This window comes from Agelaius tricolor, unplaced genomic scaffold (assembly GCF_023055355.1).
Source record: "Agelaius tricolor isolate 1412-34295 unplaced genomic scaffold, bAgeTri1.0.p SCAF_54, whole genome shotgun sequence".
NCBI classification, from domain to species: domain Eukaryota; kingdom Metazoa; phylum Chordata; class Aves; order Passeriformes; family Icteridae; genus Agelaius; species Agelaius tricolor.
The window spans coordinates 409,141-431,049 of NW_027269314.1; the positions used below are offsets into that span (position 1 = coordinate 409,141).

The 21,909-nt window shown below is 65.5% G+C and overlaps 4 protein-coding genes across 6 annotated transcripts; 2 read left to right on the forward strand and 2 right to left on the reverse strand.

Moving 5' to 3' along the window:
- Positions 1-328: 328 nt before the first annotated feature.
- DQX1 (DEAQ-box RNA dependent ATPase 1) lies at positions 329-9,601 on the forward strand. Of its 3 annotated transcripts, none has more exons than XM_071455798.1 (12): positions 329-395; positions 966-1,275; positions 3,027-3,220; positions 5,047-5,422; positions 5,595-5,831; positions 6,002-6,101; positions 6,195-6,350; positions 6,493-6,684; positions 6,766-6,891; positions 7,840-8,030; positions 8,754-8,944; positions 9,024-9,601. In XM_071455798.1, exons 2-12 carry the CDS (start codon positions 982-984, stop codon positions 9,205-9,207), a joined length of 2,241 nt encoding a protein of 746 aa, XP_071311899.1. In that variant the 5' UTR covers positions 329-395; positions 966-981; the 3' UTR covers positions 9,208-9,601. The 3 variants fall into 3 exon arrangements, with proteins under 3 accessions (XP_071311899.1, XP_071311901.1, XP_071311898.1); XM_071455800.1 differs by lacking the exon at positions 329-395 and adding an exon at positions 402-554; XM_071455797.1 differs by lacking the exon at positions 329-395 and having other exon boundaries at positions 402-1,275.
- A 1,657-nt stretch (positions 9,602-11,258) lies between these two features.
- LOC139604633 (interleukin-12 subunit beta-like) lies at positions 11,259-13,187 on the forward strand. Its single transcript, XM_071455801.1, has 6 exons — positions 11,259-11,391; positions 11,690-11,911; positions 12,089-12,197; positions 12,281-12,462; positions 12,565-12,713; positions 12,980-13,187. The coding sequence occupies exons 1-6, from the start codon at positions 11,322-11,324 to the stop codon at positions 13,118-13,120; spliced, it is 873 nt and encodes a 290-aa protein (XP_071311902.1). The 5' UTR covers positions 11,259-11,321; the 3' UTR covers positions 13,121-13,187.
- A 902-nt stretch (positions 13,188-14,089) lies between these two features.
- LOC139604629 (alpha-internexin-like) lies at positions 14,090-15,517 on the reverse strand. The gene is made up of 3 exons (XM_071455793.1): positions 15,143-15,517; positions 14,563-14,687; positions 14,090-14,499 (listed from the first exon to the last, which is right to left on the reverse strand). The coding sequence occupies exons 1-3, from the start codon at positions 15,344-15,346 to the stop codon at positions 14,448-14,450; spliced, it is 381 nt and encodes a 126-aa protein (XP_071311894.1). The 5' UTR covers positions 15,347-15,517; the 3' UTR covers positions 14,090-14,447.
- A 1,068-nt stretch (positions 15,518-16,585) lies between these two features.
- TLX2 (T cell leukemia homeobox 2) lies at positions 16,586-21,277 on the reverse strand. Its single transcript, XM_071455792.1, has 3 exons — positions 20,771-21,277; positions 17,740-17,977; positions 16,586-17,052 (listed from the first exon to the last, which is right to left on the reverse strand). The coding sequence occupies exons 1-3, from the start codon at positions 21,150-21,152 to the stop codon at positions 16,836-16,838; spliced, it is 837 nt and encodes a 278-aa protein (XP_071311893.1). The 5' UTR covers positions 21,153-21,277; the 3' UTR covers positions 16,586-16,835.
- Positions 21,278-21,909: the final 632 nt, after the last annotated feature.

Below are 21,909 nucleotides of genomic sequence, written 5' to 3' on the forward strand. Positions count from 1 at the left end.
ACCCGACCGTAGTATAAGACGTTCTGTATGGAAATGCTCAGCATTGCTACGAGAGACGCCGGTACAAATGCCTGGCTGTGGTACGCCCGGTCCCGCACCGGGATGCCCAGATCCAGTACGGGATGCCCCGCAGCAGCACCGAGACGTCTGGTACCGGAAAGCCCGGTCCGAACAGGGGCTGGGGGGAGGCTCGGGCCGCAGCCGTGCCCGGCTCGGGGGAGCAGGGTGGAGCTGGCAGCGGAGGCGGGAGCGGTGCCGCGGGTCCCTGGGGTCCCGGGGGCTCCGTCCGCTCCGGTCCCGCCGCCACATCCGGGCCCCGCCCGGGGCGGGCGCTGATTGGCTGCCGTGGATCACGTGGCCGTGTCCCCCGGCAGGGCCCGCGGTGGCGCGCGCAGGTGAGCGGCGGGACCGGAACCGGAACCGGGGCCGGAACCGGGGCCGCGGCCCTGAGGGGGTGCGGGGAACCCGCCCCTGACCCGCCTCTGACCCGCCCGCCCGCTCCGCTCCGGCCCGGTGCCGGTGCTCAGGTGCCCGGTCCGGACCGTCCCGTACAGGTGCTCCGCCCATCCGGTCCGGTCCGTGCGGTTCGGGACCGACCCTTCCAAGGTGTCCGTCCTGTCCCGCGACCCCCGTACCCTGCCTCCGGTCCGGTCCCCACGCGCAGGGGGGGGGACAGCACACCTGTCCGGTGTCCGCACTCCGCTCGGTCCTGCGGGGCTCTCCCGGTGCCCCATTCCCTTTCCCGGTTCCCTGCCCGTTCTCCCGGTCCCCCACATTCCGGTTCTGTTCCTGATCTCCGCGGCCGTGTCACCCCTGTGCCCGCATCCCCCGGCCGTCCCCGGTGCCCGCGGGTCCCCCCTCCGCGCCGGACGGGACGTGGCACTGGGCAGCACCGGGCGCCTTCCCGGTACGTAGGCGGGGGTGGGTCAGCGCCGGTCCCGCTCCACCTCCGCCCGCCCTCGCAGCTCCGGTGTCCCCGCCATGGCCGGCTCCGGGGCCCCGGCTCCCCTGCCCGGGCCGAGCGGCCCCGGCTCCGCGCTGGAGGAGGAGGAAGAGGAGGAGGAGGAGGATGAAGAGCCGTCCCTGGGCTGCGACGGCGACCTGGAGGTGAATCCCTACGATGGGCTGCCCTTCTCCTCCCGGTACTACGAGCTGCTGCGGCAGCGGCGGGAGCTGCCGGTATGGACGGCCAAGTACAGCTTCATGGAGCACCTGGAGGGCAGCAGCGGCATCGTGCTGGTGTCCGGGCCCCCCGGTACCGGCAAGAGCACCCAGGTGAGCCCGAGGGCAGCTGGCCTGTGCTCTGTGATCCTCCCAGACCGGGTGGAGAGGGACAGACGGACAGGGTGCCCGGGAACGCTGCACGGAGCCCGGCGGGGTGGGCGAGCACCGTGATGTGCTGGGGATGGGCAAAGCTGGGCACGAACCGGGGAGCGCTGGCACCGGAGGGAGGAATGGCCCCTCCCGGAGCTGGGCCTCCAGATCCCCGCGGGGTGGCCCCGGGGGAGCCGGTTCCAGCTGCTGGTGACGCTCGGGGACGGCACCGGGCAGACTTTGACCGGGGAGGGGATTGTGGTGGCGGAGCTGCAGGGCTGGAGTGGGCTGGGTCGCCTGAAGCTATCGGGGTGTTGGGATGGGCTGGGTCCCCCAGGATATGGAGGTGTTGGAATGGGCTGGATCACCCCAGGCTGTCAGGGTGTTGGAATGGGCTGGGTCCCCCAGTCTGTCAGGGTGTTGGAATGGGCTGGGTCACCCCAGGCTATCGGGGTGTTGGCCCTGGGCTCCAGGTGCTCAACCAAATCAGCTCCCTGGGTGTGATCTGCTGAGTTCCTGGGCTGGGCTGGCGCTGCCGGATTTGGGGATCAAAGCTCCTGTGCGGGCCCCAGGGCCGGTGTTTTGGGGTGCAGCACCCTGCTGGTAGTCCCTGCAGGGCTCTGGGGACACTGAGGCACAGGCAGTGCTCGTGGGGGGCTCGGAGGTGACAGGAGGAAGCAGGACTCGGGTCCCTGGTGCCAAAGGGACATCTGCATGGCCTTGGCACTGTCCCACGCTGTCAGGCCGGGCACTTGGCCAGCAGCTGCTCCCTGGTGATCCCTTCCCTGTCCCTCTGGGGGTTTGTCCCATGTCCCTCATGTGAGAGCAGGGTTGTGGTGTCCCACACCGGGGCAGGAAGCTGCAGGTGTGAGGCCAAGGGGCTCCTGTCACAGGTTGTGGGGCTCAGAGGTGACAGGAGTGCAGAGGGAACATCCTGCCTGTGAAAAATGCCAATCACTTGGTTTTAAAATTTTAAAAAGTTTAATAGTAATAAAATGGTTGTAAAAATAGCAATATAATTAGAGTAATAAAAATTTTAGACAATTTGGATTAGGACAATATGAGACAATAAAAACAAAGAGTTATGGACAGTCCAGGTACCTCTTTCTGGGCAAAATAAGCCCAAAAAAGGACACACATTAACAGAGAATTAACCCTTAAAAGCAACAGCCTGTTGCATATTCATACACCTCATACATGATGCACAAATTCCATTCAAACACAGGATTCTGTCTGATCAGTGTCAGCTTCTTCCTCTTAATCCTAACCGGTGTCTTCAGGGCTAAGTGAGGCAGGAAGAAGTTTGTTTCTCCTGATAATGGAGCAATAAATTCTCTTTCTCTGAAAGATTCAGGTGTCCTGTGGCTGCTATCTCGCTGCAAGTCCTTTCTTTAATAAAATATCTTACATAGCATAATTTCTATTTTAACATTTTGGTATAACCTAAAACTATATTTAACCCACTACTTAAGAAAATTAACACAGCATAACTTTTTAACACAACACATATAATATTCATTTTCATATGTGCAAAAATCCAATCATAAAATACATATTTTTCACTCTGCCTGAACTTTGAGTGCCTCTGGACTGCCCCTGGCCCTGGGCATCCTGCAGCCAGATCCACAGGGGAGGGTCCTTGTGCCCTTTGGAGTGGCACAGCAGGGAGGGGACAGTCCTGGAGCCACACTCCCCACGCCCTCTCCCCACAGATCCCTCAGTGGTGCGCCGAGTACGCCCTGTCCATGTCGTTTGCCCACGGGCTGGTGGCCTGCACCCAGCCCCACAGCCTGGCCGCCCTCAGCCTCTCCCTGCGCGTGGCCGACGAGATGGACCTGAACCTGGGCCACGAGGTGGGCTACTGTGTGCCCCACGAGGACTGCTGCACTGCTGACACCATCCTCAGGTAGGGCAGGGACAGCAGGGCCCGTGCTGGGAACGGGAGCACGGTGCCCTAATCCTGCTAAACCCCGCCTAATCCCTTAATCCAGGCTGGCCTCGCTGGGGAGAGGCACGGGCTGCTCTGAGGAGGGGCTGATCTGGGGATGGGGAGGGGGTTGCTGTAGGGAGGGGGCTGATCTGGGCTGTCTTGGTTTGGAAAGACAAAGGTGTGTGTTAAGGAAGGCAGGAGTCTCCCCTAAAATGGAGAATGTAAACCCCCTCCCTCTGAATTGTTCTAAATTTGAAATTAAGGGGCTCTCAGGCAAAGATGTGGGAGTAGGAATAAGAAGGGAAGGAATTTTCTTTTATTAGGGAAGAAAATAAAAATAAAATTAATGATGCAGTAAGTCAAAATAACACTGCCAGAGTCAGAACACAACCTGGCACCCTGTGGGTCAGGGTGTTGGGAGCAGTCCCATTGGAATTGTGGCTGCAGCCCTCCTGCAGTGCCAGCTGTGGTTCTGCTGGAGCAGGGATCCTGGAGAAGGGTGTATGCAGTCTTCCTCTGGGAATTCAGTGGAAGAGGCAGCTTGTTCTCTGGGAATGCAGTGGAAACGCTGTTCTGCTGTCCCAGAATCTCAGATTGTATCCAGGTAGGAATGCTTGGCTCCTCCCCTGGGCAGAGCTTCTCCCCGTGGGATGATGGAATTTTATCAGCCAGGTAGTGACACCTACTGGCCCATTAACAGAAGATAATTAATGATTAATGGCCCATTAACAGAAGATATCTCCTGGAGGGAGGATTGGCTGTGGAAGAGATAAAGAAAACTGCCCAATGAACAGAAGAGAACTGCCCCACCTCTGACAGATGGCAAATAGAACACACACATTGCCTTGCAATCTGGGATAGATGCCGGGGAAGGTGTGTGGCATGGTGACAGTGTGGTGTGTTCCAGATTGCAAGGCAAGATGAATTCTGTTGCCATCTGTATGGCAGCTGTCTTCTGTCAAGTGGGCAGTTTTCCTTATCTCTTCCACAATCACTCCTCCCTTGGAAGGGGACACCTGCTGATAACAGCCATTGAATGTCACTGCATGGCTGATAAGAACTACAGCATCCCATTGGGAGATGTGAGCCCAGGGGGAGGAGCCAAGCATTCCTACCTGGATATAATCTGGAGATTCTGGAACACCAGCACAGCTTCTCCACTGGATTTCCCAGAGCAACAGTAGCTGCCTCTTCCACTGCATCTTCAGTGGAAGGCTACACCCTTTTCTACAGGATCCCTGCTCCAACAGAACCACCCCTGACACTGCAGGAGGGCTGCAGCCACAATTCCAATTGGACCCCTACCAGCACCCTGACCCACAGGGTGTCAAATTGTGTTCTGACTCTGTCAGTGTTGTTCTAGTGTACTGCATTGTTTATTTTATCCTTTTATTTTCTTCCCTATTAAAGAACTGTTATTTCCTGCTGCCATATCTTTTTGCCTGAGAGCCCCTTAATTTAAAATTCATAGCAATTCAGAGGGAGGAGGTTCACATTCTCCATTTCAGGGGAGGCTCCTGCCTTCCTTAACACACACCTGTCTTTCCAAACCAAGACATGGTAACCACGGTGGGAGGAACAAATAGAATACACATTGCTTGGCAATCTGAGATAAATGCCAGGGAAGGTGTGTGGCGTGGTGACAGTGTGGTGACAGTGTGGTGACAGTACCCCACAGTGGGAGGAGCAAATAGAATACACATTGCTTGGCAATTTGGGACATGGGGAGGTGGCTGCCCTGGGGAGGGGATAAGCCATTCCCCCAGCCAGGGCTCCATGCTGATGGCTCGGGGCTGTGTCAGGTTCTGCTCGGACGAGATGCTGCTGCGGGAGATGACGTCGGAGCCGCTGCTGCGGCAGTACGGGGTGGTGGTGCTGGACGAGGCTCAGGAGCGCACGGTGCCCACGGACGCGCTGCTGGGGCTGCTCAAGGACGTGCTGCGCCAGCGCCCGGCCCTGCGCCTCGTCGTGGTCACCTCGCCCGCCCTGGAGCCGCGCCTGCGCGCCTTCTGCGGGGACCCGCCCGTGGTCAGGGTGCCCGGGCACGGCTCCCCGCCACAGCTGCTCTACCGGGAGCCGCCGGCCCACGGGAGCGTGGCCGCCGCCTGCCAGGCCGTGCTGGACATCCACCGGCGCCAGGAGCCCGGCAACGTCCTCGTTTTCCTGGCCAGTGAGCAGGTGGGCTGATGGGGGAACAGGGCAGGGGACGTTTGGGGGGTTCCTCTCAGTGGGATGGAGGGGTGGCTGCAGCTCCTCTGTGGTGGAGGTGGGCACAAGGCATGGCACAGCCTGGGAATGGGGACGCTGTGGTGTCAGCAGGTGTCACCTGTCCCCCTTTGTCCTTGCTCAGGAGATCTCCGAGTGCTGCGCTGCCATCCAGACGGAGGCCGTGGCGCTGAGCCCGGCACTGGGCCCGCTGCTGGTGCTGCCGCTGCACCCTGGGGTGGGCAGGGCTGCACAGAGACTCTATGAGACACCTGAGGAGGGCCGGGAGCGCCGTGTCATTGTCACCCACTGGCTCGGGGACTCGTCCTTCTCGCTGGGCACCGTGCGCTTCGTCATCGACTCGGGGCTGGAGCTGCGCAGTGTGAGTGGGACGGGATGGGTGGGGGTCTGGGTCTGCCCTGGGTGCAGTGGGCTGTGGTGTTCCAGGCTGGGAGGAGGGGTCTGCCCCAGGGAGGTGGCAGTGGTGGCCCTGCAGTGGCAGGTGAGGGGTTTGGGGGATGGCAGGGGTCCCACTCACAGCCTCCCCTGCAGGTGTACAACCCCCGCATCCGCGCCGAGTCCCAGGTGCTGCGGCCCATCAGCAGGAGCCAGGCCGAGTCACGCATGCAGAGAGCTGCTGGCAGCCCCCCAGGTGAGCTCTGCTCCAGTGTCCCTCCCCTCAGCACTGCCAGCAGCCCCTGGGCCAGCACCTGTCCCCACCTTGTCCCTGTCCTCTTTCCTGCAGGCACCTGCCTGCGCCTGTACTCAGAGGCCTTTGAGCAGCGCCTGCCCCCCAGCCCCGCGCCCCACGTCAGTGAGACCAGCCTGAGCCGTCTGGTGCTGCTGCTGAAGCGCCTGGACATCGCTGACATGGGCCAGTGTGACTTCCTTGACCGCCCAGGTAGAGCCCAGGGGGGCCAGGCATGGCGTGGGGAGCAGAGGGGCACAGTGGGGCAGCCATGGCTGTGGCCATCACTGCGGCTGGGCTGTCTCTGGGGAGGGACTGGACAGAGTGGGCAAAGCTGCCTGATGTCCCACCCCAGCCCCTGAGTCACTGATGCAAGCTCTGGAGGACCTGGACTACCTGGCAGCCCTGGATGATGACGGGAATCTGTCGGAGGTGGGGATCATCATGTCAGAGTTCCCCCTGGACCCGCAGCTGGCCAAGGCCCTCATCGCCTCCTGCGAGTTCGACTGCGTGGAGGAGATGGTCAGCCTGGCTGCCATGCTCACAGGTACCCTGTGGGGGGCTTGGGGGGAGCCAGCAGTGCCAGGGAGGTGCTGGGGGCACACAGTGACCCCCTGCCCACCCCCAGCATCCCCATGCTTCGTGCCCCTGTCCACGCACCTGGAGGAGGCCGTGGCGCTGCGCCGGCGGGCGCTGCTGCACCCCAACGGGGACCACTTCACCCTCATCAACATCTTCAATGCCTTCCAGCAGCGTGAGTGGGGCAGGGGCTGGGGGGCTTGCACCCCTGGGGGCATCCCACAGACCCCTTGTGTCCCCTGTTGTGTCCCCTCATGTGTCCCCTGCCTTGGAGCTACGTTCCTGACACCATCCTAGTGCCCAGCCTGGCTGGGGGAGGATCTGGGGGTCCCAGCTCTAGCCTGGGGGTTCAGTCCTTGTCACCACTGTGTGAAGGGATCACAGACAGGGGGAACAGCAGTGGTTTTGTGTTCCCCAAGCCACTAGCCCAGCGGGCTCTCTGCTCACCTCTCCCCACCCCATGGCACCACTGTCCTGTCCCCACACAATGGCCCCCACTGTCCCACCCCTGTCCCCCCATTTCTGACCCCACTGTCCCACCCCTGTCCCCACATCACAGCCCCCGCTGTCCCACCCCTGTCCCCCCATTTCTGACCCCACTATCCCACCCCTGTCCCCCCATTTCTGACCCCACTATCCCACCCCTGTCCCCACATCACAGCCCCCACTGTCCCACCCCTGTCCCCCCATTTCTGACCCCACTATCCCACCCCTGTCCCCACATCACAGCCCCCGCTGTCCCACCCCTATCCCCACCTCATGGCCCCCACTATCCCACATTTGTCCCCCACATCGCTGACCCTGTTGTCCCACCCCTGTCCCTACATCACAGCCCCACTATCCCACCCCTGTCTCTACATTGCTGATCCCACTATCCCATCCCTATCCCCATATCATGGCCTCCACTATCCCACCCCTGTCCCCACATCACAGCCTCCACTATCCTACTCCTGTCCCCCCATTGCTTACCCAAATATCCCACCCCTGTCCCTACATCACAGCCCCCACTGTCCCACCCCTGTCCCCACATCGCTGACCCCACTGTCCCACCCCTGTCCCCCCATTGCTTACCCAAATATCCCACCCCTGTCGCCCTGTTTCTGACCCCCTGTGCCGGCTGCAGACGCAGGGGACGAGGGCTGGTGCCGGAAGCAGGGGCTGTGTGCCGAGGCGCTGCGCCTGGCGGGCACGGTGCGCGCCGAGCTGCTGGAGGCCATGCGCCGCATCGAGCTCCCGGTGTCCCCGCCCGCCTTCGGCTCTGACGCCAACGCCCTCAACATCCAGCGCGCCCTCATCTCCGGATACTTCCTCAAGGTGGGCTCAGGGGGCGTTCTGGGGAGTTATGGGGGAGATGTTGGGGTGCAGCAGCCACCCCAGTCCCTGCTTCTCAGGTTGCTGTTGATAATTGCTGCCCCGAGATGTGCAGGGTGTCTCTGCTTTGGCCTGTGCAACTGAAGAACGAGTCTGGACTCTTCACTTTTTGGTCTTGAGGTTGTTTATTAATTCTTATCTATAAAATTTTCTTTCTGCCCAGCTGAGGTCTGTTCAGCAAGGCAGCCACAGGCACTCTGACCGCCCCCGAGGTGGTGTTGTCCTTTTATACTACAAACTACGTATAACATATTGACACTTAATTCCCAATACCTATCACCTGTGTTAGACAGTGCACTTCTACTCTAGACCAATCCCAAAGCGCCAACATCACTGCAGGAAATGGAGAACAAGAAGAAGAAGAAGAAAGAAGGGCTTGACACACCCAGATTCCTCCATCTTGTCCCCAAAACCCCCATACCAAAAATCCTAAAATCTGTATTTTCACCCTGTGATCATTTTGTTATTACACCGTTCAAACCTGTGTGACTTTCACGTCCTAGTACAAAGCTGGCAACTTTGTATGAGGTAACATACTTTGCTCCAAGGGTCAAAATCAAATCCCCAGGTGTTCTGGGCTGTGTGCCAGGGTGTCCAAGCCCCCCTTAACAACTCTGAACACCCAGAGGGACGTGCTGACTCCTGACACCTGCTGGTCCCTCGCAGGTCGCCCGAGACATCGACGGCTCCGGTAACTACGTGATGCTGACGCACAAGCACGTGGCACACCTGGCCCCCGCCTGTGGGTACCTGCTGCGGGCCCCCCCGCGCCGCCTGCCCCCCTGGGTGCTCTACCACGAGTTCACCATCTCTCAGGACAACTGCCTGCAAGTGGTCTCGGAGATCCAGCCCCAAATGTGAGGGGATGGGGAGGGGCGGGTCCTTCCCTACAGGGTGTCCCTGTAGCTGGCTGACCCCGCCCTGTCCTCCTCGCAGGCTGGTGGAGCTGGCCCCGCAGTACTACCTGAGCAACCTGCCGCCCAGCGAGGGCCGGGACCTGCTGATGGAGCTGCGGGAGAAGGTGGTGGCGGCAGAGGAGGCGGCGCCGGCAGAGGCGGAGCTGCCCGAGGGAGCCGGACGCGAGGAGGATGAGCCCGGGGACGTGTGCGTCCTGCAGTGAGCCGGAGCTGCGGAGCCCCGCGGTGGGGCTGCCTGGGCTTGGCCGTGACCCTGGGGACAGGGGAGCCCCGGGGAGGCCCCAGGGAGGCTGTGTGGCCGCAGGGGCTGTCCCGGCTCCCAGGGAGGCGCGGGCACGGCCTGGCACTGCCTCGGCTCTGTACCGTGGTCAGTCGTGGGCCAGCGGCCGTGGGACCACCCCGGCACCTCAGAGCGTGGATTGGGGAGCGCTGGCCCCGGCCGGGGGAGTGTTGTGGACCCTCCCCACTGGGCTCCTTCACCCCGTATTTCCCGGGGGTGCTGCGGGGCTGGAGGCATCGCCTGTCCCACTCCCCCCACGCCGGGGCCGAGGGGCCACGCACGGGTCCCTCCTCCTGTATAAAGTTTTGTGACCTTTGCTCCTGGCTTCGTGTCCGTGACTGCAGCAAGGGTGGGGTCCATCCTGCTGTGGGACATCACCACAGAGGGGTCTGGCCAGGGTGGGGTCCATCCTGCTGTGGGACATCACCACAGAGGGGTCTGGCCAGGGTGGGGTCCATCCTGCTGTGGGACATCACCACAGAGGGGTCTGGCCAGGGTGGGGTCCATCCCGCTGAGGGACATCACCAGAGAGTGATCCAGCCAGGGTGGGGTCCATCCTACCCAGGGACATCACCACAGAGGGATCCAGCCAGGGTTCCTCTGTCCTGTCAAAGGACATCACCACAGCGGGGTCTGGCCAGGGTGGGCTCTGTCCCTGCTCCTCCTGTCTCCCAGGAATGGCTTCTGTCCGTGAGGCCTCTGTCCCCTCCCACCCATGTTTCGGGTGCCAGGCTGGGGTTCCAGCCATGCTGAGGCTCTGAGGGCATCCCTGGCCTTTGCCTCAGGACTTCCCCTCCGTGGTTGTGGTTCTTCTGCAGAAGCCAAGGGGAAGCTCTTGTTGGTGAGATGGGGGCGAGCGAGGCCCCCAGCCTGCTGCCAGTGCCTGCTTCGCCCAGACAGGGCAGGGCACGGGGGCACCCCAGGGCAAGGCACCCCTTCCCTCCCTCCCTCTCCTTTTGGGGTTCCCTACAGTGCTACAGCCAAGGGCTGAGCTGCTGCAGGAGCCCTGGGGGTCCTGGCTTCCCATCCCCACCCCTCAGCCCACACACAGGGGTTTGGCTCAGCTCAGGGAGGGGCCTTGGAGGTCCCACTGGCCTGTCCTGGCCTCAAAAGGTGAGAGCTGGGCTCCCCCAGCCTCCCACAGCCCCAGTTCCCTCTTTGCTTTCTAGGAACTGCAGAAAGTACGTGAAAGGGTACAGCACTGCCTTCCCCAGGACGGGCTCTGCTGCGTGCCCTCAGCATGGGCTGGCACCAGTGGGGTGGCAAAGGGGCAGCTGGTGACCCTGATAATCTCTGTCCCTACGTCCTCATCTCTGCACAGCATCCCATGGGACACACTGGCACGAGGAGGGGAGGGAAGGGGTGTGCCAACCTGTGCCAGGCTGGAGGCATCACCCTGAACCTCTGTGGCAACCCTCCCCTCTCCTCAACCCACCCAGAGGGGCCCAGCCCTGAGCTGCCCCTCTCCAGAGCCCCAGCACAGGTGCTGAGAGAGCCCACAGGTGCCCCCACCCCACAGCAGGGCACTGTGGGGGTCCTGTGCAGCACACAGTGATGATGTGCAGACCCTCAGGTGCTGCAGGACCCCTCTGAGAGAGCTAGGACCACCCAAAACCCCAACACCATCCCAGATGCCCAGTGCTGCCCCTTGCCTGGGTGTTCCCAGCGTGCCTCATCCTCTGGCATTCAGGGGCAGGGGGTGTCTGTGCCCCCTGCCCCCCTGGGAAATACCAGCAGTGCTGTGGGTGGGAGGCAGGGACAGGGCTGAGCGTGGGTCTCATCCTGTAGTTCTCAGAAGTGTGATGCTGCTGTGACTGCACCTTGGGGCAGCCCCACACAGCCCAGCCCAGTATAAAAGTGCAGCCCCCGGCTCTGCTGAGCCCACCAGAGACAACGCAGAGGTAGGCACAGACTGGGGGGCTGGGGGGGATTCTGCTTTGGGGGTGCTGCTCCCAGGGCTGGGGGCTCTGCCCTGGCTGTCCCTCTCCTGGGTGATGTCCAGCTGGGGCTGCCCTTCCCTGCCCTTTCCCTTCCCAGATGCTGGTGCTGCTGGGGCTGCTGCTGTTCCTGGTGCCTGCACAAGCCCTGACTGCCTTCCCCCCAAAGTGTGAGTGCTGCCCCCGGGGCACAGGGGAGGCCTGGAGGGGAAACCTGGCGGGGACAGGGACTGCAGAGGGAGTGGGGGGCATCTCAAACCCACATCCCTCTGATAGGGGCTGGGAGAGCTCTGCTGGGAGATTGGAGGGTGGGCATGAGGGTGATGTGGGGTGGGTATGGGGTGAGGACGTGGAGTGCAGGATTGTGGGACAGGGTTGTTGTGAGGCCACCACCCATGGGCGGTTTGGGGAACAATCTGCCCCCACCACAGCCCATCTCTGACCACTGGCTCTGCCTCTCCCCTCCAGTCCAGGTGGGGAAGCTCAACCAGGACGTGGTGGTGCGATGTGACACTTCAGAGCAGCACATCTCCTGGACCCTGAACGGGGATGAGGAGCCCATGGCTGAACTGGTGCCTGAGGGCCAGAAGCTCACCATCCTGGGCCTGGACCTGCCAGCCACGGGCAACTACAGCTGCTGGGCTGGCCCTGTCCTGCTGGACACCACCTATGTGGTGGTCAGGAACACCCGTAAGGAGGGGCATGGCTGGGGCTGATGGGGGGCAGGGGTGGAGGGGCTGAGGACCAGGGGATTCTGGTGCCCAGCCCATGGGCATGAGGAAGAGGGCTGTGGGGAGCCCCTTGAAGGGAGTGGGCACCACTCCTGGCCTCATGCAGCCCCTGACCAGCCACCCCTCAACCCCTCAGGCGAGGAGGAGATCAACGTGTCCTGCCAGGCTGAGTCCTACAACGGCTCCTTCCACTGCTCCTGGCCTGGACCCGCCTCTGCCATCTTCCGTGCCCGCCTCATCCGCAGGTGGGTGCCCTGGGACCCCCCAGACCCACGGCAGCACCACGGGCACCCCGCCCTAAGAGCTGCCCACCCCTCCCTCCCCACAGCGATGGCTCCGTGGGGCCCTGGGTGCCCGTGGCCGGTGACCAAGGCCGGTTCAACGCCAGCCTGGCAGATCCCCTGTTCTGCCCCTTCGGGGAGGAGCTGCGCCCGCTCCAGCTCCACCTGGAGGGGCTCTCGGACACCTCCTACCTCAACCTCTCCAGGCATTTCTTCCTCCGCGATATTGGTGAGCTCAGGGCAGGGGCAGCGGGGTGGGAGTGTCCAAGAGGCACTGGAGGCTCCGGGGGGAGGGTCTCGGCCCCTTTTCTGAGCTCCCCTCTGTCCACAGTGCGTCCTGACCCGCCCCAGGAGCTGATCCTGAAGCAGCAGGGGGAGCAGCTCCACCTGGCCTGGGCCCCCCCAGCCTCCTGGCCGCTCCCCAGATCCTACTTTGCGCTGCTCTACCATCTGCAGTACGAGCTCCACAACGGCACCCAGGTAACGGGGAGGGGCGGTCTGTGCCCAGGGTGGACCAACACAGGCTGCCCCATGTGCCCACCCTGCCTCTGCCCCATCCCTGACTCCTCGCTGTCCCTGGGAAGATGCTCAGCCACGGCCCCTCCTCACTCTGCTGCTTCCCTTCCCGGGCTGATGAATTGTCACCCCAGGCTGTCACCGCTGCTCCCCCCAGCGCTGCCGGGCTCGGGGGGTGCTGTGCCCCCTCCCCGAGGCTCTCCCCAGCCCATGCCCTGCCCCCTTTGCAGGTTGAGCAGTTCGTGGAGGGTGCAGAGGAGACGCCGGTGCTGGCGGGCGCAGGGCGGGTGCGAATCAGCTGCCGGGACCCCTACACCCCCCCGGCCTGGAGCCCCTGGAGCGCCTGGATGGGCCTCGAGGCACCCCAATAACAGCGGCTTGGAGGGTGCCGACCCCACAAGCGGGCACCTCCTTTCCCCAGAAGCCCCATCCCTTTACAGCTCGGAAAAGGATTTTTCCCCCTAATAAAACTCAGGGATTTGCTTTGCCACCACAAACTCTGCTCGGTGTCTGTGGGAAGGGAGGTGCTGGGCCCCCACAGCACAAAACTCAGCCCTGGGGTCCATCTGCATGTCTGGGATAGGCTCCACCCGTGCTCCAGCCCAGCTTGGGGACAGGTGGAGTAAAAAACCCTGCCCAGTTCAGTTCCCTGAACTCCCCCAGCCCTCAAAAACCCTCCCAGCTCTGCCTCCTTTCTGGGAACTGTGGTGGGACAATGTCCCCAGGCACAGGAGCAGCACATCCCGAGGAGCAGGATCCCATCCTGACCCCATCCCCACATCCCGAGGAGCAGGATCCCATCCTGACCCCATCCCCACATCCCAGGGAGCAGGATCCCATCCTGATTCCACACCCAGAACCCAGGGAGCAGGATCCCATCCTGACCCCATCCCCACATCCCAGGGAGCAGGATTCCATCCTGACTCCATCCCCACATCCCAGGGAGCAGGATCCCCCATCCTGACCCCATCCCCACATCCCAGGGAGCAGGATCCCCCATCCTGACCCCATCCCCAGAACCCAGGGAGCAGGATCCCATCCTGACCCCATCCCCAGAACCCAGGGAGCAGGATCCCCCATCCTGACCCCAAAGTGTCACTGACAGTGTGGGGGGGATCAGGGCCCACCCATCACCACTGGGGGGGCTCAGTTCCTACCGACGCTGTGGCCCCACAATGCGCCCCCTCAGTGTCCCCGTGCCGTGCCCAGCTCGGGGGTGAGGGGCTGCACCAGGCAGGAGGGAACCCAGACCCCTCCCTGAGCCCACGGAGCCCCCACCCCACCAGAGACCCCTGGAGCACAGCCGGGGGTGCTGCCCACCCCCATCCAGCCGGGCCAGCTCTGGGTGATGCCACGGGGCTTTATTGAGGTGCTTCCACAGGGTCTGGGCCGGGACCCCCGCCCCGGAGAGGCTGGTGAGTGTGAGACCCCACGGGCGCTGCCCTCCCGGGGCTCCCGGGCCAGGCGGGCACAAGTCTGGGGCACCCGTGGAACGGGGGGACACAAGGACCGGGGCTCCGTCAGTCCAGAGAGGTCCCGAGGGTCCCAGGGAACCGCGGTGCAGGAATCGGGGGTCTGCGGTCCGGCGGAGGAACCGGGGTCCGGTGGTGGGGCTGAGGATCCGGTCCCAGGACCGTGGCTCCGGTGGGAAGGGCAGGGCCGGGCTCCGGTGGCGGGACCGGGGCTCCGGGGCGCCGCTCACGGCGGGGCCAAGCCGCCCAGGCGGAGCTCCTCGCTCTCCAGCATCTCCCTGGAAAAGAAGGGCCGGGCTAAGCCCCTCGCCCCCCGTGCCCCCCGCGCCCCCCTCGCGTACCGGTACGCGGCGATCTCCGCCTCCAGCGCCATCCGCAGCCGCAGCAGCGCCGGGTACTCCCGCAGGCACCGGGCCATCTCCGCCTCCGCCGCCCCGATCTCCCGCTCCAGCTCCGCCACCCGCTCCTGAGCCGGGCCGTCAGCAGCGCCGGGACCGCGGGGCGACCCCCGGGATCCCCCGCACACAGAGACCCCCACAGGGACCCCCGACCCCCGATCCGCACAGACTCCCGGCACCCCTGACCCGGCCCCTGGAAACTCCGCAGACCCCCGCCCTACACGGCCCCCACCCCACATGGACCCACGGGACACCCAACCCCGCCCCGACACCCTGCGGCCCGACCCACACAAAGCCCCGCTCCCGGTCCCACCGGAACTCCCCCATCCCTCCCGGGGCCCCCCACCTCCACCGGGACCCCTGACCCCCGCCCCTCCCCATGCCCACCCCCCCTTCTCCCCATCCCTCCGGGCATCCAGCTCCAAACATCCACCCCCCTCCTCCTCCTCCTCCTCCTCCTCCTCCCATCCCAGCCCCCACCCCCGCTCCCTCCCAGCCCCCCGGGCGTCCCGCAATCCCGCACCTGGTACTTGGCCAGCTCCCCGCTCCGCCGGTCCCGCAGCCCCTCCAGCTGCCGGTGTAAGGCGCCCACCGCGCCCCGCAACGCCTCCACCTCGGCGGCTCGGGCTCGCAGCAGCCTCCGGTAACCGGCGGCCTCGGCACGGGCACGGAGCACCGCCTCGCCGCCGGCCCAGCGGCACCGGGGCCGGCCCTCGGCCGCGCTCATCCCGGTGGTAATGCGGTTCCACCCCTCCGCGTCACGGAACCGCAGCCAATCCCGTCGGTACCGGGTGAACGACTCCTCCCGGTAGCAGCGGAGAGGGGGAGCCCGCAGAAGCCTGTCCCCCAAACGCGGGGTGAGGGGAGAAGCCTGTCCCCCAAACGCGGGGTGAGGGGCTGCAGCATCGCGGGTGGCACCGGGGTGGGGGCAAGGTCGAGTTCAGGGTCAAGGTCACCGTTGTAACCCCCCCCCACACACACACACCCCCTTCATCCCCTCCATCATCATCAACAGAGGCTGGAGTCGGGCTGGATGGTCCTGGAGGGGGGAACCCCCACTTAGGGGGTCACTGGGGAGGGGGTGCAGAGATTTGCCAGAAGAAGGGGGGGATTCAGCCCCTCTGCACCCCACGAGTGTCCTGTGGGTCACACCCAGGCTCAGTCCGTGGGAGGTGACACCCGGGGGCAGTCAGGGACTGGGATGGGGAGCACCCCGAGCCCATGGCAGGGGCTGCACGGGCATGTCCAGGCCCTGGGAGCTGACAGACCAGCGGGAGGAGGGCCAGGGGGCCAGGCTGTCAGTCTGTCCCACCACGGGGTGGGGCCGGGCTGGCCGAGTCCTTTGTGCACAGATGGAAGGCGGAGGTGGCAAACTCCGACCGGGATAAGGCAAAGTGGTGCGGGTGGTGCAGACCCCGCTGCCAGCGTGGGGGGCTTCCAGCACCAGGAACGGGAGCTCCACGCCCTGCTCCAGGTGGGCTGGAGGCTGTGGAGCCCATGGAACTGCTGGTGGGGGAGCTGCAGAGCCCTGCCAGGTGTGGGGACCCATCCCTGGGCTCCCAGGGCTCCGGGCAGGGAGCTGCAGGTGTGCATGGGGTGTAGTGGCCCAGCCCTTGGCTCCCACAGGTCTGAGCAGGGCGCTACAGCCATCTGTGGGGTGCAGGGGTGCAGCCCTGGGCTCCTGGGGGGCAGGCAGGGGCCTGCAGAGGTCCATAGGGCATGGGGGCCCATTCCTGGGCTCCTGGGGGTTGACAGGGCATGGGGGCCCATTCCTGGGCTCCTGGGGGTCCATAGGGCATGGGGGCCCATCCCTGGGCTCCTGAAGGTCCATAGGGCATGGGGGATCCATCCCTGGGCTCCTGGAGGTCCATAGGGCATGGGGGCCCATCCCTGGGCTCCTGGGGGTCCATAGGGCATGGGGGCCCAGCCCTGGGCTCCTGGGGGTCCATAGGACATGGGGGCCCAGCCCTGGGCTCCTGGGGGTCCAGGCAGGGGGCTGCCCACCGCAGTGCTCCAGATGGGGATTGGTGAAGCTTTGAGTCCAACCACAGGGGCACAACCTCACTCCTGGGTGTTCCTGGGGGGCTCTCCATGGCAGGGAGGGGGCTGCCAGTGCGGGGCTCTCTCTCAGGAAGCTGCAGCCCCTTCCCTGCCACGCTCCAGGCTCAGAGCCCACCGGGCTCCCGGTGCCACCTCCCAGCACATCAGCAGCGCCCTCACACCACAGAGGCCACCCCAGAGACCGACGTCACCTTGTTGTCCTCGGCCCAGGGCTGGAGGTTCTGCAGGGCGTAGAGGGAGGAGTTGTGCATGCAGAGCGGGTCCTGGGGCAGCGGCTGTGCCAGGCTCTTCTGGAAAGCCTCCTGCTGCAGGTGCAGCATCAGCCTGTTGGCCTGCTGCCGCTCGGCCTCGCGCTCCTCCGCCGTCTGACGCCTGCACACGCACACAGCGTTGGCACCGGACACAGATGGCACTGTCCCTTGTCCCCTTATTGCTGCTGTGGGACACGTGCCACAGTGCCACAAGAGAGGGCACAGGGGAGGCCAAGGTGATGCCATCCATCCCCAGTCCATCCCAGTCCCAGCCTCTCCCAGAATGTGGGGCTCGCTGCTGGAGGGATGTGGGGTTTGGGGCTGCCAGAGGGATATGGGGGTCATAGGGATATTGGGATGTCTGTCAGGGATATTGGGGTGTCTGTCAGAGGGATATTGGGGTGTCTGTCAGAGGGATATTGGGATGGCTGTCAGAGGGATATTGGGATGGCTGTCAGAGGGTGTCTATTGAGGTGTCTGCAACAGGGGTATTGGGGTCATAGGGATATTGGGGTGGCTGCTAGAGGGATATTGATGTGTTTGCCAGAGGGATATGGGGTGGCTGTCATAGGAATATTGGGGTGTTGGCCAGAGGGATACGGGGTAGCTGCCAGAGGGATTTATTGGGGTGGCTGTCAGGGATATTGGGGTGTCTGCCAGAGGGATATTGGGGTGGCTGCCAGAGGAATATATAGGGGTGTCTGCCAGAGGGACACATAGGGGTGGCTGTTAGAGGGATATTGGGGTGTCTGCCAGAGGGGTGTGAGCATCACAGTTGTGGCAGCTGTCCCGGGGCTGTCCCTGTTACCTCCACTTGGTGCGGCGGTTCTGGAACCAGGTCTTGACCTGGGCGTCCGTCATCTTGAGGGCCTTGGCGAGGGTGGCACGCTCGGCCGAGGCCAGGTACTTCTGGCGGTGGAAGCGCTTCTCCAGCTCGCAGATCTGCACCCGGGAGAAGGACGTGCGCGGCTTCTTGCGCTTGGGCGGCGTCCGGTTCTGGTACGGGTGCCCGATGCGCCGCGTCACCGCGAAGGGCGACAGCGCGGCTGTGGGGACAGCGGCGTCAGGGGGCGCTGGGGGCCATCCCAGCAAAGCACAGCAGGGCAGGACCCTGGGGCATAGCGGGGGGCTCGGGGCCAAGGGGGCACATGGGGATGGGGAATGCCAGGGGAGCCACCAGTGCTGCCTGGGAGAGTAGGGGAGGGGGACACCCAGAGCTGTCCCCACTTTGGGGACATGCGGGCAGCTCAAGACATGGCATGAGAGAGGAGCCATCCCCGTTCCTACCCCACAGCACAGTCACTCCCCCAGCCTGCGGTCGGCACTGGAATGTCGGGGTGGATGGGCTGGCCCGGTCACAGGACGGATGCAGGACCATCGAGCCCGCCTGCACAAACCCAACCTCCCCTCACAGCGAGCCCAAAGAGCCTCCGGGGCACTGCAGGGACTGCCCAGCTCTGCCGTGAGGGAATGGGACCACAGAAGCTGTTGGGAGGCAGACAGTGTCTCTTTCCATGGGCTGGGGAAGGGGATGTCCCTGCCCAGCTGAGGTGTGAGCCGGCCCTGGTGAGGCCAAAGTGCCACATCCCAGCCCTGGTGAGGCCAATGTGCCACATCCCAGCCCCAGAAGCTGCTGGAGCTGCAGGGAGCATCAGAGCAGCATGGAGGAAAGCAAAGGTTTGGCAGGGCCAGCCCCCAACACCTGCACCCCTCCTGCTCTGGCAGCAACCTCTGCCAAGGCATGACCCTACAGCACCACATTGCCATGGCACCATGGCACCACAGCCACCACCAGGGCCACACCACACGGACAGGGCTGCACATGGCCGGGACCATGGGACATAGGGACATAGGGCACAGCCCACAGCACCCCAGGGACTCCCTGACACCCACAGATCCTCCCTCCCACCCATGCCCAGGAGGCCGCCTGGGCTGGAGGAGCCTTGCAGCCAGGGGGACGGGCACGGTTGAGCAGGTGGAGCCGTGCAGGGCACGGTTGGGGCAGGTGGAGCCGTGCAGGGCACGGTTGAGCAGGTGGAGCCGTGCAGGGCACGGTTGAGCAGGTGGAGCCGTGCAGGGCACGGTTGGGGCAGGTGGAGCCGTGCAGGGCACGGTTGAGCAGGTGGAGCCGTGCAGGGCACGGTTGGGGCAGGTGGAGCCGTGCAGGGCACGGTTGAGCAGGTGGAGCCGTGCAGGGCACGGTTGAGCAGATGGAGCTGTGCAGGACACAGTTGGGGCAGGTGGAGCCCTGCAGGGCACGCTTGGGGCAGGTGGAGCCATGCAGGGCACGGTTGAGCAGGTGGAGCTGTGCAGGGCAGGCTTGGGGCAGATGGAGCCGTGCAGGGCATGGTTGAGCCGATGGAGCCATGCAGGGCACGGTTGGGGCAGGTGGAGCCGTGCAGGGCATGGTTGGGGCAGGTGGAGCCGTACAGGGCATGGTTGGGGCAGGTGGAGCCGTGCAGGGCACGGTTGAGCAGATGGAGCCGTGCAGCCAGGGGGCACAGAGGCCCCTGAGCCCCCTCCCCACATGGGCGGCCTCTCACCGGGACCAGCTGCCTCCTGCCTGCAGCCCACCCCAAGGCCGAGGTGCTGAGTGATGGCTGCGGCTGAGAGACCCCGCGCTGGGGAGGGGCTGCCCCATCCACCCAACGCTGGCGCCAGGCAGGAGACGAGGACGTCACCCGCCACCCCTGCGCGGGGACCGTGCTTCGTCACCGCTGCCATGGCGGGGTGGGCCGGGAGGCGAACGCGGTTCTGCTGGCGCCCGGGTGGGACCCCCAGGGTCCCCAGCGTCCTGCCCCAGACCCCCCCATGGCCCACACGGCCGGGACTCGGCCCCCAGCCCTGCACGGTCTCCAGCCTTGTCCCCGCATGCGGCCACACACTGTGGACGTGGCAGTGCCGCCATCTTGGGCGGGAGAGGAGCTGAGCCAGGCCGGGGGTCCCCGGCAGCCACACACGGTCCCAGTGCCCGGGACCCCAACCTCAGCACCCCTCCTGCTTGTGGGGTGCAGCAAGCAGCACCTCCAGCCCAGCACTGCTGCTCAGCCCCCACCAGGGCGCTCAGCCCCGACCAAACCAGCAGCACCTCAACCCCTCACTACCTCCACAACCCCGCATGGCCGCCCTGGCCTCTCCCACAGCGCTGGCTCTGTGTGTTCCACACCGATCCCTGCACGTTCAGATCAGTGATCCCATCCCCAGGCACCCCCCGGGTACCCCTGCACCACCATCCCCATTCTCGGGGTTCACAAGGCACAGGACATTGCTCTGTGCATGGGTGGGCTTTGTCCTCAGTCCCACGGTGGGTCCCCCACCCTGCACCGTGTCCCCTCCGAGCCCCCACATCACATCTCACACCCGCAGAGCCCCCACCCCATTCTGCAGAGCCCCCACTCCGCACCCACCCCACACCCGGCTCCCCACAGCCTCCCCGTTATGGTGTCACAGCGTCGCCACTGGCACCTCCAAACCGGGCACGGGACCAGACACGGAGTAAAGCCCGAGACCGGAGCCTGCTGGGACCCCCCGGGCTCCACCCGGAGCCACCGGACCATAGCCGGTGCCGCGGTGGAGCCGCCTGTAGCCGCGTCTACCCCGAGCCGCTCCCGCGGGCCCCGACGGCGGCGGGCGAGCACCGGGCGCTGCGGGAACCTGTGGAGCGCACGGTCCCCGCCATCCCCGTCCGATCCCCGCGCCCGCCCCGACCCGCGCCGTGCCCGCCGGACCGCGCTGCCCCGACGGAACCGCGGGAGCGGCCGGTGCCGCGGGAGTGCCCGGAGCCGTCAATAGCCGCCGGTAGCCGCCGGTAGCCGCCAGCGGCCGTCCCGCCCGCTCACCTGACAGCCGGTCCTTGGCGATGCGCCGCGTGGTCTCCATCCACGGGAAGGTGAGCCCCGGCAGCGCGGGCCCCGGCGGCGGCGCGGCGGGCGCGGCGGGCGGCGGGGCGGGCGCGGGCCGGTGCGCCGGGACGCGGATGACTCCGGCGGGAGGCGCGGCGGGCGCGGGGGTCACGTTCACGCTCACGTTCATGCTCATGTTGAGGTTGTAGGAGCCGAGCGGACCGGTGGGGCCGTAGCCGCTGCCGTACAGCCCGTAGTCGGGCTCTGCCGCCGCCCGGTGCGGCCCCGTGGGCTCGGGGCCGCCCAGGATCTGGTCGATGCCGAAGCTGATGGGCTCGTGGGGCGCGGGGGGCCCCGGGCCGCCGCCCTCCCGCTCCATCCCGGCCGCGCTCAGAGCCGGCGGGGCGCGGGCATGGCCGGGGGGCGGCGGGGGGCGGCGGCGGCGACGGGCACGGAGTGCCCGGTGCGGGGCAGGACGCGGTGCGAGGTGCGGGCCCGGAGCAAGGTGCGGGGCAGGTGCCGGGTGCGGGTGCGGGCCCGGGGCAGGGTGCGGGGCATGGCTCGCAGCCGCTGGCGGCCCCGGGGCGGGAGCGCGGGTGGGCTGCGGGCCCTGGCGGGACGCGCTTTTCTGCCCCGCTCCATCCGGACCGGCCGAACTCCCACCGCCTGCGCCCTGATTGGCGGCCGCGCCCCGTGATTGACAGTTCGGGGCCCCGCCCCCGCCTCGGGACCCCCCCCGCCCCCGCCGCTCCGGGCCCCCGCCCCGGCTCCGGGACAAGCGGACGGGCCCGTCGGGTCCCGAACGCCCCCCGTGCACCGACGGGCTCCGTACCCGTTCTCCCCGCAGGGGCGTCCGCCGGAGCGCCTACCCGGTCCGGCGGAGCCGCTGTCGCATCGGGCAGCAGCGCGGCGCCTTTTCGCGTCCCCGCTCCGTCCGCAGCCCCGTCGGCGCTTCCAGCCGCCCCTCCCGGGGCGCACGAAGCGGCCCCTGCCCCAGCGTCGTTCTCACGGTGCGCACGGACCGGCGCCCGCGGTGCGCAGGCTTCGCACCGAGCCCGTCCGTACGGGAGCGAATGGATCTGGCGGCCCCGGAGCCAACGCGCCCGGTGCGGGGATCCAGGGGTTGTTCCGACCCG

Coding starts and splice junctions, on each gene's coding strand:
- DQX1 (XM_071455798.1), top strand. CDS start 982: ATGGCCGGCTCCGGGGCCCCGGCTCCCCTGCCCGGGCCGAGCGGCCCC. Junction 3,221..5,046: donor ACTGCTGACACCATCCTCAG/GTAGGGCAGGGA, acceptor GGGCTGTGTCAG/GTTCTGCTCGGACGAGATGC. Junction 5,423..5,594: donor TTTTCCTGGCCAGTGAGCAG/GTGGGCTGATGG, acceptor GTCCTTGCTCAG/GAGATCTCCGAGTGCTGCGC.
- LOC139604633 (XM_071455801.1), top strand. CDS start 11,322: ATGCTGGTGCTGCTGGGGCTGCTGCTGTTCCTGGTGCCTGCACAAGCC. Junction 11,912..12,088: donor TGTGGTGGTCAGGAACACCC/GTAAGGAGGGGC, acceptor TCAACCCCTCAG/GCGAGGAGGAGATCAACGTG. Junction 12,198..12,280: donor CGTGCCCGCCTCATCCGCAG/GTGGGTGCCCTG, acceptor CCCTCCCCACAG/CGATGGCTCCGTGGGGCCCT.
- LOC139604629 (XM_071455793.1), bottom strand. CDS start 15,346: ATGAGCGCGGCCGAGGGCCGGCCCCGGTGCCGCTGGGCCGGCGGCGAG. Junction 14,688..15,142: donor GGGAGCTGGCCAAGTACCAG/GTGCGGGATTGC, acceptor GGCCCGGCTCAG/GAGCGGGTGGCGGAGCTGGA. Junction 14,500..14,562: donor GCGGAGATCGCCGCGTACCG/GTACGCGAGGGG, acceptor CTTCTTTTCCAG/GGAGATGCTGGAGAGCGAGG.
- TLX2 (XM_071455792.1), bottom strand. CDS start 21,152: ATGGAGCGGGAGGGCGGCGGCCCGGGGCCCCCCGCGCCCCACGAGCCC. Junction 17,978..20,770: donor CGCCAAGGACCGGCTGTCAG/GTGAGCGGGCGG, acceptor CTGTCCCCACAG/CCGCGCTGTCGCCCTTCGCG. Junction 17,053..17,739: donor AACCGCCGCACCAAGTGGAG/GTAACAGGGACA, acceptor GTGCGTGTGCAG/GCGTCAGACGGCGGAGGAGC.